At 36.1% G+C, this 18020-nt stretch overlaps 1 protein-coding gene across 4 annotated transcripts; it reads right to left on the bottom strand.

The window, feature by feature from the left end:
- Window positions 1-96: 96 nt before the first annotated feature.
- Window positions 97-15973, bottom strand: LOC114379097. 4 transcript variants are annotated; one of them, XM_028337660.1, is made up of 7 exons: window positions 14984-15971; window positions 13497-13628; window positions 8347-8416; window positions 6059-6315; window positions 3752-3874; window positions 3160-3217; window positions 97-776 (listed from the first exon to the last, which is right to left on the bottom strand). In XM_028337660.1, exons 2-7 carry the CDS (start codon window positions 13581-13583, stop codon window positions 319-321), a joined length of 1053 nt encoding a protein of 350 aa, XP_028193461.1. In that variant the 5' UTR covers window positions 13584-13628; window positions 14984-15971; the 3' UTR covers window positions 97-318. The 4 variants fall into 4 exon arrangements, with proteins under 4 accessions (XP_028193461.1, XP_028193460.1, XP_028193462.1 ...); XM_028337659.1 differs by having other exon boundaries at window positions 15429-15970; XM_028337661.1 differs by having other exon boundaries at window positions 3160-3211; window positions 15429-15968.
- Window positions 15974-18020: the final 2047 nt, after the last annotated feature.

Genomic DNA, 18020 nt, shown 5'->3' with positions numbered 1-18020 from the left:
TCCTCATCCTTATATTTTTTTTAAAATCTAATGATTATAATAAGTAACTAATCTTAATTATTAAATTTTAAGAAAATTAACAATGAGAATATAAAATTACTTTAAAAGAGTTACGGGTAAGTTAATCCCTCCTCTTTTATTAACATTGTATTACCATGAAAAATCCTAACAAGAAACAATGCGCAAAATACCAAAGCGAAAATAAGAACCAACTACATTTCAAAATCAGCTGCACAGACACGTAACTATCTACAGCCGAGAATTATATTTGACGAAAAAAGCTATTTATGCTGAGGTCAAACATTGATTACAGAACAATTATTTGCATGGTGCATGATGTTGTGAAAACTCCCAAGAAGGCTGTTTAGTATACGATAAAGGCGGCACCCTCAAATTCAACACATCCCTTAACCATTTAATCCTATTCACAAGTTCCTCCAAGTCTATGATTGCAGCTTCTACCGTATTGGAAGACATGGAATTCAGACAAAGGCTTCTGTCGCTCCTCTTCTTTGTGGGATACTCATTATATCCACCATTGATGGTAGCCTTTTCCGAATTCTCAATTGATGCATCCATTATGTGCGGATTTGAAACGTTACTTGAGAAACAAACACTTTCAACTTTACTACCAGACTCATCAATCTCCATATCATTTCTAGCATTGTTGCATTGCTTTCTCCTCGCAGTGGATCTTTCTGGACAGTCTTTCAAATTTAAAGACAAAGGAGAAGAAACTGTCCTTGCCATATGCTGGCCAACCTTTACTGTTCCATCTGTATCATGGATGTTCACCACACCCCAGGAAATAGCAAAACAGGAGGAGGTTAAACAGCAAAAATAGCTCTAGATCAAATGAAAATAATAATGCAACCAGCAGAGCAAAGTGTAAACTGAGTAACCAAAGTCTATAAATTTCCGCAAGTGTATGGAAAGGTGTGAAGAACTGGGAGAAAATGGGAAAATGACCACTGCAGAGAACGTTCCAAGGGAGGAATTGGAGTTTATTGGGAGAGTGAAGAAGTGAATTTTGGCATGATATCAGGATTGGGGACAGAAAATAGAGGGGAAAAGAGAGAAAGAAAAGGCAGACAAAGTTTGAGCAAGGAAAGGATTGGGGCAATTGTATTCTATTTTGGAGAAAGTGAAAAAAGATTGTCATCTTGGAGGCATTGAACTTTGTCTTTTGCAGGAGTTTGCTTGATCAATTCAGTAATCTCTTCTTTACCTTTATTTTACTTGTCTTTTTTTAGGATGCCTGGGTGGGGGAGAATTTGAGTCTAAATATGGGGGGTGACAGGTCTTGTGTGGTGAGTAACAAAGGTTCCTTATGTTGAAGAGACCTAAGCCTTGTGTGTGGGAGTCTTAGTAAGGATAAGTGGTTTGAGTCTAGAGTGAAATGGAAGGGTGGTCATGGAAGGAAAGTAAGGTTTTATAGATGACAGGGTAGATAGTTGGATATGGGAAGCAGATCCTATGGGCTCCTACAAGGTCAATTCTGCGTATGCCGCAATTACTGATGCGAGAGAAGGTGGGTTTAGTGAGGAATTGTTTTGCAAGATCTCGAAATTGGGAGTCCCTCCTAAAGTGCAATGTCTCATGAGGAGAATCTTTCATCATAGCTTCTTGCCATTGAAATCTAATCTGACCAAAAGAAGGATCATAATAGATCACATGCTATGCCCCTTTTGCCATTCACAGGAAAAATCACAACAACATCTCCTCTTCACTTGTCCTGCATCTTCTCAGGTATGGAACACTTATTACTCTTGGCTGAATGAACTGACTGTTCTACCTAGTGCAACAGCTCATTTCTGGCAAAATATGGGGTGTGCATCATCAAATAGAGAGAAAAAAGTCATGACGTTTATGTGAACTGTTGTGGTGTGGAATATTTGGAGGATGATTGTGTGTTCAAACAAGCATCTTTTGATTTTGATAAGATCATGCAGGATATCATATTCTATGTCTGGTTCTGGTTAAAAAATATTGCAGCTATCAATATCTGCTCGTTTTCACAATGGTAATCACATATTGCTACTGGTCTGTTAGATACTATGGGTGGTTGATTGTTTGATGTAATGAGACGTAGAAACAGAATAGATAGAGAAAGAAAGAGGAAAAGAGAGAAGAAACAGAATTGAGAGGATAGAGGGAAAGAGAAGAGAGACAAAGAGGTCAAGGAAATGTGCACCGCACTCTGATTATCATTCAGTCTGTCTAAAATACAACAAGCCTGTCTTATTTATAGACAACACTACCTAACAGCCATAAAATAACAGCAGCTGAGCTGACTAAAACTAACTAACTGGCATCTTTTTCTTTTTATATTTAAATATCATATTATGTGGTGGTTAATGCTCTAAATGGGATTGCCTAAACATAGAGATGATTCTGGTGGGGAGGACAGAATTCATTCTATTCACTAAATCTATGGGGTCATTCAGGGTTGAATTGATGCCGGCACGATTATTTGGGGTGCGATATCTGATTTTTTGGTTGGTATGTATTAGATTATTGTGGGGTAGCAGCTCTGGCACAATCCTTTGTTCTTCCATGAGTTGCGTACAGCTACACAAAGGAAACCTCTACGGAGGTTATTCCATATTTACAGCATTTTGCTTTTAAATATTCTGTAACCATATGTGTGGCATATGCAGGATTTGCTAATGAACTTCTTTCTTTATATTTTTGGGTATAACTTGTACCTTTTGTTATTATAATTACACATCAATGTACAAGTTTATTTGCTGATGAAATAATAATTGTATTCTGCTTTCAGCAGGATCCCTATTGTTATTTTCTGCAAATTTTTGTCTTGAAAGACGGCTACCTCTGCCAGTGAGGAGGAGTTAGGTATCCCTATTTTCATTTCCTAATTTTGCAAAAGTTTTATCAGGTACACCCGAAGGATAAACAGCTCCTTTCCAGCTAACCAAGCATTCAGAAACAGCTTGAATTACTGGATTCAAAACAAAATGGGCCAATAACGATAACCTTATTTAATAGAAAAGTGAGGTCACTACACCATTTAACGAGCCAGAGAAGCAAGGGAGGAAAGGCTAGCCAAATTAGTCTTCAATTCAGAAACCTCATAGTTTTCATTCAAAATTTCAAATGCAAGAAACCAAAAGAGTATATTTTGATATATTGTTTTACCTGAATTTGCTGGATTCATTATACGAGCACAAGGTTGCCTGCATTCACCACCCTGCAACTTTGGCAAGGAAATTAAGTATTGATAATGCAAACCGAGATATCAAAATGATTTCTGAAAACCTAAACAAACTTTTTGCAGTATGAAGTCAAAATGATCAATGCAACAAAGATTGAGACACTTAAATATACCAATGAAGCCATGACAAAACTTACATGAAGCAATGATGTTATCATAGAAGGTGTACTTGCATAGGAAAAGTATATTTCCAAGGGGACATCCATTTTTAGCAATAGAGTGATTTTACAATCAGATTTACAAAAATTAAGAACTGAAACTAATATTGAAGACTAAAAAAAGGACATTTTCCACTGTAAGCAAGAAATATCGTATAATTTATGAATGTATTTAGTTTTTGCACCAAATTTAATATGCACAAAGACAAGACAAATGTGAGATTATAAATATACACAAGAGGCATAGGCACTGTCTAAAATTTAGTTATGGCACAAAATTTAACCAAAGAAAAATATCCATGTAAGCAATCAATTTATAAATACAGAGACAAGTCAACTTATAGGGTTGAGTACACACCATAGGCATAGGAACAGGCACAGTCCAACCTTCTTCTGGACACCAGTCCAAAGATGGGCGCAGATCCTTGCTTAATGCATCATAAGATAACCCTTCACCCATTGGAGGAGGTAGCAAATCAATCTAGAAAGACGCATAATAAATATTAATTTACAATGCTCACATAATACTATTTTTGATAAACTGAGAGGAAAGTAGAGAGATAACAGAGAAAAAAGGAGAAGAACAAAGCTGATTTTATTGATCTGAAAAACTGGTTAGAGACAGTTACAATCCAGGTATTTATAAACCTCTATACAGCAGAACTAATTTAACTAACTCTAACAGAAAGCCAACTAACTCTAACAGAAAACACAACAAAAATAACTATAGCTAACTCTAACAGAAATCTAACTAACTTTAACAAAAAGCTAACCAACTGATCCTATTGAGGTGCAGTTAGCAAAAGCTAATAGCCCTTACAGACAAAATACAAAACTGTTTTTACATTTATACATTGGCATATACTGATATACTAAAATACATCCTGACAAGTATTGTTCAAAAAAAATATAAAGGAAAAGTTCATTAAAAAAAGAGGGGGTAGGAAACAACTTATAGTTGGGTATGTCATTCATATCTTGATAAAATTGGAAATAAAATGATAGATGACAGAAAAATTGAGAGGATAGAACTGAATGAGCCTTAAAACAAAAAGCACTACATAATGGTCCATTAGATTCACATTCAATAGTCAACACCCTTTGATATGGATCAAACAATGTCACAATTTTCAATCGTAAATCATATCTGTTAGAAAAGCTGCTTATATCTGTTGTAAATCTTTTATAAAACTGTTTCTGGTTGTATTTAGGCCCTAAGCTATAGCTTCTTTCCTCTCATGTAACCCTGTTCAGACTTGTTATATATATAGGGGTTTGCTAATGCACTCACACCATTTTTTTAGTATGAGTACATTAGCAATCAACACAAAAAATTTTAACTAAAAAATCAATCACCTCTTTTATTTTTCAAAATTTAATGTAGGGATATAATAGTAATTAAATCTTTAACTTTCTAAGAAAATAAAAAACTCATTTCTCTTTCCTCCCCCACTTTTTTGTCTCTTCTCTCATGTCACTCTCCTTTCTAAGAAACCTATTTGATCGCCAAGATGGCATCTGTTGGTTTCTTAATGTCCATGGCAGCTATGCAGCAGTGGCCCCTTTATCAGTTGGACATAAAAAATGCAATCCTACACAGTGTTTTAGCTGAGGAAGTCTATATGGAGCAACCTCCTGGGTTTGTTGCTCAGGGGCTGTCTAGTGTTTGCAAGTTATGAAAAGCCCTGTATGGTCTCAAACAGAGTCCGAGAGGAAGTCTATATGGAACAACCTCAGGATACTGTGTCCTAATTAGTGGGAATCTCGTTTCTTAGAAGAGCAAGAAACTTAAAACTATGGCCAGATCTGCAGAGGATGAATACCGAGTTATGTCTGTTACTACGTGTGAGCTGATTTGATTGAAGCAACTCCTTAGTGAACTTTCTATTAAATTGGGTCCATGAAACATATGTGACAACCAAGCAGCCTTGCAATAGCATCTAATTCGATCTTCCATGAACAGACTATACACATTGAAATAGACTGTCACTTTATGCAAGATAACTTTTGGAGAAGTCACCACCGGCAATTCAAATGATCAGTTGGCAGATATCCTTACCATGCCACTTAGAAGGCCAAGGATATCCTACATTTGTTCCAAGCTAGACACATATGATCTATATATGCTCCAGCTTGAGGGGGAGTGTCGAGATATGATTAGTTTCCCATTGGAATATGATTTGTTTCCTAATTTTCATTTACTGTTTTCAATGTAATTTACTTTGATTGTATAATCCCTATAATCAAGGGATCTCTTTATCTTTTGTATTCAATTTTGATTATTATAAATAAAGAGCGAAGGAAACACTCTCCTCATGCATTCAGATCAATCTAAGTCTGATATTCAAGTAGGAAAAAGTATAAAAGAACACAAACAAAATCTCACATCGACTAGTGATATGACCAAAATAGTTATATAAGTGGGGGTAACTCTCACCCTATGAGCTAACTTTTCGGGTTAGGCCCAAACCTAAAAAAGAAAAAAAGTAGGCAAAGAATTAAAGAGAAAAATTAAAAAAGAATGCATGATCTTAAGTATGAATAGGATAAAACTAAGAAATCTAATAGTACCAAATAATTTCTATTCTAGCAGTTATAGCTCATTAAAAATTCAAATGAGATATTCAGTATAAGTAGACAACTTAAAGACAAAAATAAGTATTACCTGAACTTTATCATTTCCCAATATTTTGGTCACACTTCCAGACCAATAGCAACCATCTGCAAACCAATCTACCAAGTCCCCAACCTTCCATATGTTATTAACAATAACAATCACTTCTGATATGGTATTCACATCAAGCTTTTCACTTTCATAAGAAAGAGTAGGAAATGAAGGTCGCAGCATCAATTCCTTGTTGAAGCCCTTTGACTTGCCAATATTAGTTAGAGGCTTTTGATACAACTTGATCCAACTTGGCTCTGCAAACAAGTAGTGTAATAATTGTAACTTCAAATGAATTATTACCCTTGCACAGGTAGTTGGATTTCTCCATTCTTGGCAGGTTTGCGACAAAATTCAATCACCTGCGCACTTAGTTGTGCCAATACCACTTACTTTTGAGTAAAACTCTGAATGATAAAGGTGGTGTTGAAAAGCATAACAATTGCAACAGTTTTTAGTCCTTTTGAAATTTCTGAATTAAATGTGATCTATATTTTTTTTTGCTCAGCAAAAATAAATATGATCAATATATAGGAGTAGTAATCATCCATTGTAATTATCTGAGTAAGAAATAAAATTTTAGCCATTTCCTTTCAAAAATCATTCAAGTTTTTCAAGTTGGTACCAGAGCTCCCAAATCTGGGGGCTTTGCTTCCACATCTCGAACCTATCCTCCTTCATAGTTCATAGAGGTGTGCTTTTGGGGTTGCCTTAATTGCACCCACTGTTCTGTGTCCAGAATCTGTGTACTAGGAGTTTCTATTTTTTTTTTAATTCAGTAGCATCTCTAGCTCCTAGTCCACACTCTACTTGACATTGTAGAGTCAGGCACCGAAATATAATGCCTTAGGCTAGTAGTTAAAATTTGTAATATACCATTGCTTAATAAAGTTAAATGAGTTTCGTTCTTGTTTCGGTAAAGCTCAAAAATACATTCCTTACTTTCTTTAGATTGTTTATTGTAAACCTTTTGAATTTGTTATCAGTGACTTGTGGGGACCTACACCTATAGAATCTTTTCATGCTTATCTTCACTTTTTAATATTCATAGAGAAAATTGTCAACCCTTCTTGTCTCCCCACCATTGCATATCCAGACAAATCAGGATTAGAGTTCAGACCTTTTTCTAAGGCTCTTACTGGGTGACTCAGAAATCATTCAGACTCACCCTCACACAAATCAGTGACACCACCAGAATGGCTCAGCTGAGCACAAACACAAGCATATAAACAGGCTTGCCCTTTAAATTTTAGGATCATAAATTGTTTCCTAGCGCTGCTTTAGATTTTAATAATCCCTATACTATATTGTTCAATTGAACGCTGTGTTTCAAATTTCTCAATTTTCAGTTGTGCTTGTTTTCCTTTCCTCAATTTATAACCCTAAGAAACGGTCCTATTACTCTAAAGAGATGTAGTTTCTTGGAATATTCAGCATCACAGAGGTACAAGTTCATGACTTAGGGCATAATTTGTGGCCAAAGATGTTATCTTTAATAAGCATTCAATTCCCTATCCTAACCTCTTTCTCACCCCCTGACCTAATTTTGTATCCCCATCATAGATTCCACTAAACACTCTACAGTCTACACACTCCTCACACCAATCCTCCAACAAATTCCCACACCTCAACAACAACAACATCCCCTCCTCTTCTTTAGCCACTCCAGCTCAAAGAGCATTGCCTCATCCATGATCCATCTTGCCTTATCATCTCCCAATGCTTAGCACACCCATTCCAACCTACAAAATTTGCCCTGTATTTAGACAACCAAACACTTCCCATACACATACCCGCTCCAAATCTAGAATATGCAAAACCAAAAACAATGATACAAGCCCTTATGGATCCCTATTGGCATTTGGCAAGCAGCCTTGCAATTAGAGTATGAGAATCTGCAAAGTAATGCTACAATATAACGTCCTTAGTTCCTCTTCAAGCCCATAGACAAGCAGTAGGATGCAAATGAGTCTTTAGATTCAAGGAAAACCCAGATGGCAGCACCAACAAATACAAGGCTTGACTGGAAGCAAAGGGATTTCACCAACAGCCCAGCTTTGACTACACTGAGCCCTTCTCTCTGGTTATCAAACTTATGACAGTTCATATAAACCTCAACATCATCAAAGAAGGAATGTAAAATATTGAATGACTCAACTATATTACACTCAATCAAGAAAATAAAATGTTTAAATCAACCAAATTGCATAAGAACATTCATATAACTTTATTCAATAAATAAGCTAATGGAATTCTAGTTGAAAATTTAAAACATAGCAAAAACATACTTTGATCAGGGTAGTCAATATACTCCAATAGATGGGATATGACAGCATTTTTTGTGCGGATATCTCTAATCTGAAATAATATAAAATAATTTCAGGCCAAAGTAAAACCAAATACAAAGTTTAATGCTCAATAAAATGGCAGACACTAGTTTATATAATTTCAGAAAGACTAGCAACAGTACAAATGTTTAACCAACTGATGCATACAGGGGGATTGGTGAAGTCTGCATGAAATTATTCTGAGAACCACAAGTTTTATTTAATAAAAATAACAATGGAATTGGAAGGGGTTTCACTATTAAATAAAATAGATTTTCACTTAAAATGATCCAGCATTAATCAGATGAAAAAATTCCTGACTTGAATTCATAGTTATTTAATTTAGTATCCAACTTCGTCAAAACTAGACCTATTAATGGAGAGGATATGTAAGTAGTATTTAATGCTTACAGAAACTACACTTCTTAATAATTTATATTAATGAATTTAATTTCTTTAATGAGCTATTGAGCTACATTAATACACCAAGAACAAAAGCTAATAAGGGACTAATTAGAAAGCCGATTCCTTATTTGAATTCATAGTTATTTTATTTAGTATCCAACTAAGTCAAAACTAAACCTATTAATGGAGAGGATATACAAGAATTTAACACAGTTACTTGACTAGTTTTGTCATAACATTAGCTAAATTTTTCCACATGAATCACATACAAAAAGTGCTCCTGTTATTTTCTTCCAAGGAATGACAATATTTCCACTCTGGACCAGCCTTGTTAGTAGTCTGCAATGATCCTTGACCTGAACACTACAAGAATCATTGAGAACAAATAGAAGAGTGGGAATATTAGAGTATAACTACTCTGATGGGCTCTCTTGTTGCCTCTACCACAACTCAAGCACCAGCTCAGTGGTGCGCACCATTCTGGACTCCATCATGCAGGTTCCCACCACAGTTTGTCTATCTTCAATTATACCAAACTTAGCTTCCTTACACTTCACCCAACCCTTTGCCTTTGAGTTCTACATGTTAGGCTGCTCCTCAGGCTTATCTCACCAGCACTGCTCAATCTCCCTCACAGAGCTGGTATCTTGACTTTGGTGCATCCCACACCATGTCACCAATATGTCTCAAAACATTCATCAGTTAACTCCTTTTGAGGGTCCTGACCAAATTACTATTGGTAATGGTCAGGGACTTAACATCAATTCAGGTGTCTCTACCTTTCCCTCTGTTTTAAAACCTAATTTGTCTCTTGTCTTAAATAATCTGCTGTTTGTTCCCTCAATTACTAAAAAACTAATTAGTGAGTCAAATTTGCAAAGACAATGATGTTTTCCTTGAATTTCATTTTTCTTTTTGTCTTGTTACATCACAGGACACTAAGGAAATACTTCTTCAAGGGTTAGTGGGACATGATGGTCTTTATCAATTTCCAACTTTACAATCTTTGGTGCCTCAGACTCCTCAGTCTGTTTCTGTTAATAAAAGTACTTCTGTTGTTCCTATTGTAAATACAGCTTGTAATTCAATTTCCTTTTCAACTTGGCATTCTAGACTAGGACACCCTAGTATGGATGCTATGAAAATTGTCTTTAAAATCTGTAATATTCCACCAATCAATAAAAATGTTTCTGATTTTTCCAATCATTGCTGTGGTTGTAAGTTTCATAGACTTCCACCTTCTTGATCTAAATCTGTCAATTCAAAACCCTTTGAACTCATATTTACTGATTTGTGGGGTCCTGCACATGTTCCTCCTCCTTAAGGTTTTAAGTATTACATTACATTTGTTGATGCTCATGGTAGGTTTACTTAGGTATACTTAAAAGTAAATCAGAAACATTGGAGATTTTTAAACAGTTCAAAGCTATATTCAAACTCAGTCTAATCTTCCCATTAAAGCTGTCAATTCAGATTGGAGTAGAAAGTTCAGACCCTTCACCAAGTTTCTCAATGATCTGGGAATTTTGCACAGATTGATAAGCCCCACACCCATCACCAAAATGGTGTAGTTGAAAGAAAGCATTGGCATACAGTGGAGCTTGGTCTTACCTTACTCTCTCAAGCTAATATGCCTTTTCATTATTGGGACCATGCCTTCACTTCAAGTGTTTATCTTATCAACTGATTTCCCTCCTCTTCCATCAACAATGAAGTTCTCTACCCAAGCTTATTTCAGAAATTACCTGATTACAGTTTCCTCAAGGAGTTTGGCTGTTCTTGCTTTCCTCTGCTCAGACCTTACAACAAGCACAATCTGCAGTATAGGTCTCAGTAATGCATCTTTTTGGGCTACTCTACCTCTCACAAAGGCTACAAGTGCCTTGCTGCTGATGGTCGAATATACATCTCCAAAGATGTAACTTTTAACAAGTCCAGTTTTCCCTACAAAACTCCTTTTACCAATCCCTCATTACTCACCTCAGAAACACCTAACAACCTCAACTCTTACTCTCCCAACACCCTTACAACCTACTTTACATCCTCCGACCACTAATACTATTCATGATTCTACTATCCCAACACCTCTTCTAACACCACTTCCAACACATTTTGACAGTCAATATGCTTCACCATCTTTACCAGCTAATGAACCTGAACCATCCATTCCAATCTCAATGAAACTTCATCAGTCATTGATACTATTCAATTCGACCCTCCTTCACAGCCTTCCATTGTTAGACCTGACAGTGTACACTCCATGTGTACTCATGCTAAATCTGGGATTGTTAAGCCAAGACTCAACCCTATATTACTTCTCACTCATCTTGAGTCCAAAACCACAAAATCTGCCCTGAACAATCCCACATGGCTTACTGTGAATATGATGCTTTACTCAGAAATGGCACTTGGACTCTAGTTTACTTGCCACCTTCAAGGAAAGCTATTGGCTGCAAATGAGTCTTCAAGATTAAGGAAAATCCTGATGGGACACTCAATAAATATATAGACAGGCTTGTTGCCAAGGGTTTCCATCTGAAGAATGATTTATTCAATGGAACCCTTCAAGAGGAAGTCTATATGACTCAGCCTTTGAATCCTCCAACAAGCAGCTTGTGAGTTGACTGCACAAGCCATTTATGGCTTAAAACAAACTCCCACAGCTTGGTTTGATAAACTAAAATCTACTCTCCTACAGTTTATATTTTCCTCCAGCAAGTGTGATAAACTAAAAGCTACTCTCCTACAGTTTATATTTTCCTCCAGCAAGTGTGATCCTTCTCTTTTTGTCTATTCTGAGCAAAATTCTGTTGTTTGCATCCTAGTCTATGTGGATGACATCATGATAATTGGAAGCAATTCCAATCTCATTCAGTCCCTTGTCTCCAAACTGAATGCTGTTTTTCCATAAAGGATCTAGGTGATTTGGATTATTTTTTGAGAATAGAAGTCTGAACTCAACCAAAACCAACATGGAAGAATCAAAAACCTATTTCTTCTCCTATGGTTGGAGGCTGCAAACTGACTAAGACAGGTTCTGAAGATGTCTCTGACCCTACCTTATATGGGTCTGTTGTAGGGGCACTTCAGTATGTCACAATCACAAGACCCAAAATTTGCTTTTCTGTTAATAAAGTTGACCCGTTTATGTCTAAACCCTCTGAACAGCACTGGTCAGCTGTCAAGAGGATCCTAAGATATCTTAAAGGTACCATATCATTGGGATTAATGTTCCAGCCGGCTTCCACCAAGCATCCTTTCTCCATTCATGCCTACTGTAATGCAAAATAGGCCTCTGATCCTGATGACAGGAGGTCCACATCTGGTGCAGCTATCTTCCTTGGTCCAAACTTAATTTCCTGGTGGTCCAAGATGCAGACTGTTGTTGCAAGATCCAGCACTGAGGCTGAATATAGAAGCATGACCTTAGTTGCAGTAGAAGTCACTTGGATTTTGTCTCTGCTTTCTGAACTCAAGGACTCTCATGCTTCTCCTGTTATTCTTTGTGACACAAGTACAGTGGCTTTGGCTCATAACCCTGTTCTCCACTCTTGAAGTAAACATATGGAGTTGGATCTGTTTTTTGTTCGAGAGAAGGTGCACACTAATCTGATTCAAGTTGTTCACATTCCTGATGTTGATCAGTGTGCAGACATCCTCACAAAAGCTCACACCTTCCACCTTTTCTGCCTACAGAGACAAGCTCAGAGTGCTTGAAAAGCTTTCAGCCAACCCCTCATGAGCTCGCGGGGGGTATTAGAGTATACCTACTCTGATGGGTTTATTTTTCTTTTGTTAGTACTTAGTACAACAGTTGACAGCTGTCATTACAGCTGCAAACAACTGTATTAACTAACTAACTACAGTTATTTAGTTACTCAGTTCTGTTATGTTTGTCAAGCTGTATATAAACCGAGCATGTATTGATTAAAGAATTAGGTTGAATAATAATATCTTCCTCACTCTCAATCACTCTCTTTCACAAAACTCTATTAGAGAACCACTGATCCTAAATCAGAAAGGACAGAACAGAGAACAAAGAGAAGTAGAGACTTAGAACACATAGGAATAGATAGACACACAAAACAAAGGAGTAGAGTGTATCTTACAGAATATAGAAAAATAGAGAGAACAGACAAGGAAACAGATGAAATGATTGGAGAAAAAGAAGAAAACAAAGAATGAGACTCAAAATAGACAGGTTACCAAAGAAAACCAAAACAGTTGTTCACAGCAGAGTCTGTCACAAAATTTGGTAGAAGTGTTCAATCAAAGAGGTCTCATTCAAGTCATGGGTTTGAGTTTGCAAAAGATGTGAGAACACTTGTAGTAACCATGTTTAAAGAACATTGAATGCAAGGGAATAGTCATCGAAGTCTGAACAATCAGAATCTGTTGTGTCAAAAAGAAAGAATAAGTACTGCTTTCCCCACCATACCTCTTGCTATCACTGCAGCAGCCATGAGAATTACACGATGCCATAACCATATTATAGTATATTGTTAGAAAATGGCAATTCCGCAGCTTCTGTTTAACAATCGATAGAAAGAACCACAAATAGCTGGTTTTTACTTTTTACTAATGCACATTTGATAAAAGCGTCTCATAAGAAGCCAATGCCAATCCAAAAATTCTCTTCTTATTTAGGTTGCTATGCTTTGCACGTTATCACAATAAAAAAAATTTAGAGAAGGAAGAATTTATACCTTGCATCTAAACCATGCACCGCGATAACCACCTTGAAAGCATTTTGACTCAGCCAAATCCCCAACTTGGAATGGAAGATCAGGCATCTTTATGTATTTCCACTTTTATAAGACAAAAATCTTTATATAAAGCTGCAAAGATTATTATATGAGACAACTGTTAACCAATCATGTTTCAGGTTTTCGGCCCTTCAACTTAAGTAACATAGCAGACTGAACTCTTGATAAAATAGTGAACAAACAAACAGGACAACAAAATAATAAAAAAATATATAATAACACTAAATGTGAAAAAATAATATAATTATTTATAGGTTAAAATACCATTAGAGATAGAGAGAGAAAGTATGCAGAGAGAGAACAATGACTTTAACAATGCACAAAAAATAAAGTAAATTAGTTTTCAAAATTAAATCTTGATCAAGTCTGGAAAGTAGCTTTCCATTTTCTTTGAGAACACAACAATGTTAAGATGACAGGCAAAGGATAAAGATCCTCAATGCCCCAAGCATCTTCAAACCTTGGAATAGCAATACCACATAACCCAAATTAAGCCTACAAAAGGATCAAGACAAACAAGCATTAAAAGAATGACAACCTCATAGTATGTGCTGTCAACCATATCAACACATGGAGAAATCTATGAAAAAAGGGAATTCATATCCACCCTAATTTACATTTTCTCTGAACTGATTTCATCAGTGTAGTTAATCCAAACTTGAAAGGGGACTCAGGGATGATAACTGATCAGCTACAGACCTATGGCTGCCTTAGTTAGGTAATAGGTACAACATTAGGGGTACACACAGCTCAGGTTGGATCTGGTTTTGAAGAGAATAGAGTCCAAACAAATCAAATGAGCTTGGTTTGGATTGCATCCTACTAGCTTCCTTTTTTTAACACAACCCAAGCGGGCAATTGCGTTATACACATTGCAGGATTCAATATTTTTTAAAATTATAATTCAGATAAATGTCCTTATTAGGAGAATGATCATCAACCTCAATCAGTTGTATCAAATCATGGCCTAGGAGAACCCTCAAGACCAAGACGAAGAAAGCATATAAACCATCAATGTGGGTGTGAATCGTGTGATACCCAAATCATTTTTCACCCAATTGAAATAACTGACAGGCGAAGAGTAATTAGACAGGTATAACAGCTAGAGCCTTGAAAATTCATCTTAACATGTCAATTTGAAAACTTTTGTGTTCAAGGATACGAGAGATTAGGTTTGGGTAGGGAGAGAACTGTAAAATGGACAGTTTTGACTGAGAATCATCAACAATGATTAAGGAAAATGACGATGAAAAATCCTAAAGAAACCTGATTCCGCGAACATTATGCAGGAAATTAATGAAGGTAGACGAATAATGTTGATGAGTAAGAACTGCATACTAGATTCTTGGGTGGACTTGTATAGGACAGAACACATGCACACCATGTACAATAGCAACGAAAAACTTAAGGAAGAAGAGAGAACGCACCGACAAAGCCGCTGGAAGTGTCCAGGTTATGGCATGAGTCACAACTCATGATAATGTCGTTTGTTCAAGCAACGCAGGCTATCGTGCCCACCATGGGAAAGTTAATTAAGAACGTTAGATCTCTTTACTTTTAAATTAATGGCCAAGATTTTTTCATTTTTCTCCCTTTTACCCGGTTTACCCCTCCTTCTTCTACATTTTCTTCTGTCAGAATTTAGAAGCCACAACACCCTTCCCTTTCGCCGCAAACCAAACCACCATCACAACTGCTGTGGGACTCAGCTTTGTTCAAATATTATGTTACATTCATCTGTCATTGCAATTCGTTCGATCCAAAGCAAAACAACCGAAAAATAAAGGCAAAACCAAATAGTAACATATTGATCTATCCCTTTGGTTAAAAGATGAAGATTTCGCAACCAAGTCAAAAAGGGATCGAGAAAACCTGAAACTGAAACGCGTTCGATCAGACGAAGAGGGGACTCTCTTTCGGAAACCAAAATGGGATCGAGAACGGGGTTCTATCATTCCTTCCCTCTTTTCTTTTCTTTTGTTCCACTACCGCAGCAAGCACCATTCTCCCATTCTCTCTCCTTTGCCGTCGACAAGGACGATGAAGAGGGCCATGGACAAGGAAGACGAAGACGCCAATAATGACGTTCTTGTCACTTAAGGGTTGATCTCGCAAAAGATTTGGAGTAGAGGGGCAGCGCTGAGTTGCTAGGCGAAGAGGTGGAGAGGAAGAATGGGTAGGACTTGGAAGGTGCGGTGAGATCTGAGAGAAAATGTCGAGCTAACGGGTTCCAGGGATAATATGAGAAAAAAAAAAGAAAATAAAGAAAAAAACATCTAATTGTACCAATAAAATAAAATGGATTTAGAGTTTAGTGATTAGGATTTAGGATTTAGTGTTGGTGGTAGGTTGTAGGTTTAGTCTGGATTTGCTTGTGGAACTCACTATCAATCATTCACTTTCAACTTCTTGGGGTTCTCTTTCACCACTCTCAAACTAAAGAGCTGAAATGATTTATTCTGATTTTAGTGATGTTTACCAAACATGCTATGAAGTAGTATTTAAAGTATTAAAAATGCTGAATTATTAATTTATTCCTTTTGGATGGTTGAGATTTGTGAGGGGCAATGAGAATATTAATTTTGTTATATAATGAATTGTTTATAGATTATATGTTGAGTATACCATTTTAACATTCACCCTAAGATCTCACTTTTGCCCAACTTCCTCTAAACTTGAAACCTTTATTCTTTTATACCTTGTTGCCCAACGCGACAGCGATGCTACCTTCGTGCTCGAAATATTCGCCAAGGTTGACTCTCACCTAACAATAATGTCATTGTTTCCTTCTTTATCTTCCTTGTTTATGCCTTTCTTCATCTTCCTTGTCGACATCGAATGTGAGAAAATGGGAGAGTGGTCATTGTTGTGATGGTGGAAGAGAATGAAAGAAAGGTAGAAGAAGGATTTGTGAATCTTTTTTCACATTGGAAGGATTTGTTAATTGAAGATTTGTTTCTCGCCACTAAAGATCGTTGATTCAATGATCCTTTTTGCAAGCTTGTGCATTTGATTTACTCATTTTGATTTTTGATTTATGACTTGGTTGCATTCATCCGTAGGGCATTTGAAAGTTTGGTTGATGTTTATGATGTTGGATTGCATAAGTGGTAGTATATTTTTCTGTAATAAGGAATCACTGATCGTGTTAGAATCTAATGTAGAAAACTCATGTTGCGGGTTAGTTGTTAAATTGTAAGGTGTAAACTAAAGAATAATTTTTAGAAGTTGGGGTTAAGAGTATGAGGCACACTATACACATGAACAAATATATTAGATTTTGTGAAGAAAAAAATTAATGAGCGTTGATAAATTAAGATCAAAGCAACATTGTTGGATAAAAAATTAAACAATTATATGCCAATTTGAAACACCTTATGTTGCCCTTATATCATAAAAAGCAAAAATAAAATAAAACAAGAAGACAAAAAAATGAAAAACTAAAAAATGCTATTGCTACTGCCTTTTTCATATATACAATTTTTTCTTCCATTTTGGGCCTGACCCATTTTTTCAAAAAAATAGTCCATAAAATAAATATCATTAGTCACACCTTCATTTACATGCACACCCCACTTTTTTTGGCATAACACAAATGAGGTAAAAATTGCTATTTACACAATCTTTTTTCGGTTTTGCTCTACTTTTTTTATTTATCATTGTTTAGTTAGTTAGTAGTGTACTGTAAATTATTGTCTCACTTATTTATTTTCCCAGGTTTTAACCCTGCACCCTTAATTACTAAGTGTATTCACCGCTTTTGTTTTTTCCCTTTCTATTCTCATTCGATTTATTTATGCATGTTTCATTTATTGATTACTTAATGCTACCTTAATCACTTTGAAACTCTATGTTAGTACTCTTAAATACACGCTTACATTCTGTGCATTTCATGTTGGCTCTCCAACTTGCTTGACTTTGCAAAGTTTACCAAAAACCTGAAATCTTTTTCGCATTTCGTGCACTCCATGTTGGGTCTCTGACCTTATTGGCTTCGCAAAGTCTGGTGCAAACCCGAAATCCTTTTTTACATATTGTGCAGTCCATGGTGGGTCTCTGACTTGCTTGGTGGTGTTTCAATAATGTGTGTATAAAATTTCATGGAAGCCATGTTAAGTCTCCAACTTGCTTGACTTTACAAAGTAACCTTGGTATTCTTCCTTTTCCCCACAAACAAATAATCACTCAATTCTCATTTTTTATCCACAAAAATTGCACATTACTCAAGATTGCTTCAAGGTCCAATGCCTTAAGATCTCCGTTGTTTTCTTAAAATTCAATGTTGTTTCAAGGTCTAACGTGTTAACGACTCTTTGTCACGCAATTAAAACAAATATTTCAAAAAATATATAAATTCAACCCAACACACAAATTATTTTCTACCCAAAAAACTACGCAAGTCTAATTTCATATTGAGAATACATAGGAACGAGGGCATACCCATTGTGTACCTAAAAAACTAAA

The sequence above is a fragment of the Glycine soja genome, chromosome 12, assembly GCF_004193775.1.
Source record: "Glycine soja cultivar W05 chromosome 12, ASM419377v2, whole genome shotgun sequence".
Classification (NCBI taxonomy): Eukaryota; Viridiplantae; Streptophyta; class Magnoliopsida; order Fabales; family Fabaceae; genus Glycine; species Glycine soja.
The sequence above is the reverse complement of the archived record's forward strand: the minus strand, read 5'-3'. Positions and strand labels throughout refer to the sequence as shown.

Excerpts from the sequence above, each read along its gene's own strand:
- LOC114379097 (XM_028337660.1), bottom strand. The coding sequence starts at position 13,583 with ATGCCTGATCTTCCATTCCAAGTTGGGGATTTGGCTGAGTCAAAATGC. Across the intron at positions 8,417-13,496 it reads GTGCATGGTTTAGATGCAAG|ATTAGAGATATCCGCACAAA; the intron begins GTATAAATTCTT and ends ATATTATTTCAG. Across the intron at positions 6,316-8,346 it reads TATTGACTACCCTGATCAAA|AGCCAAGTTGGATCAAGTTG; the intron begins GTATGTTTTTGC and ends ACTTGTTTGCAG.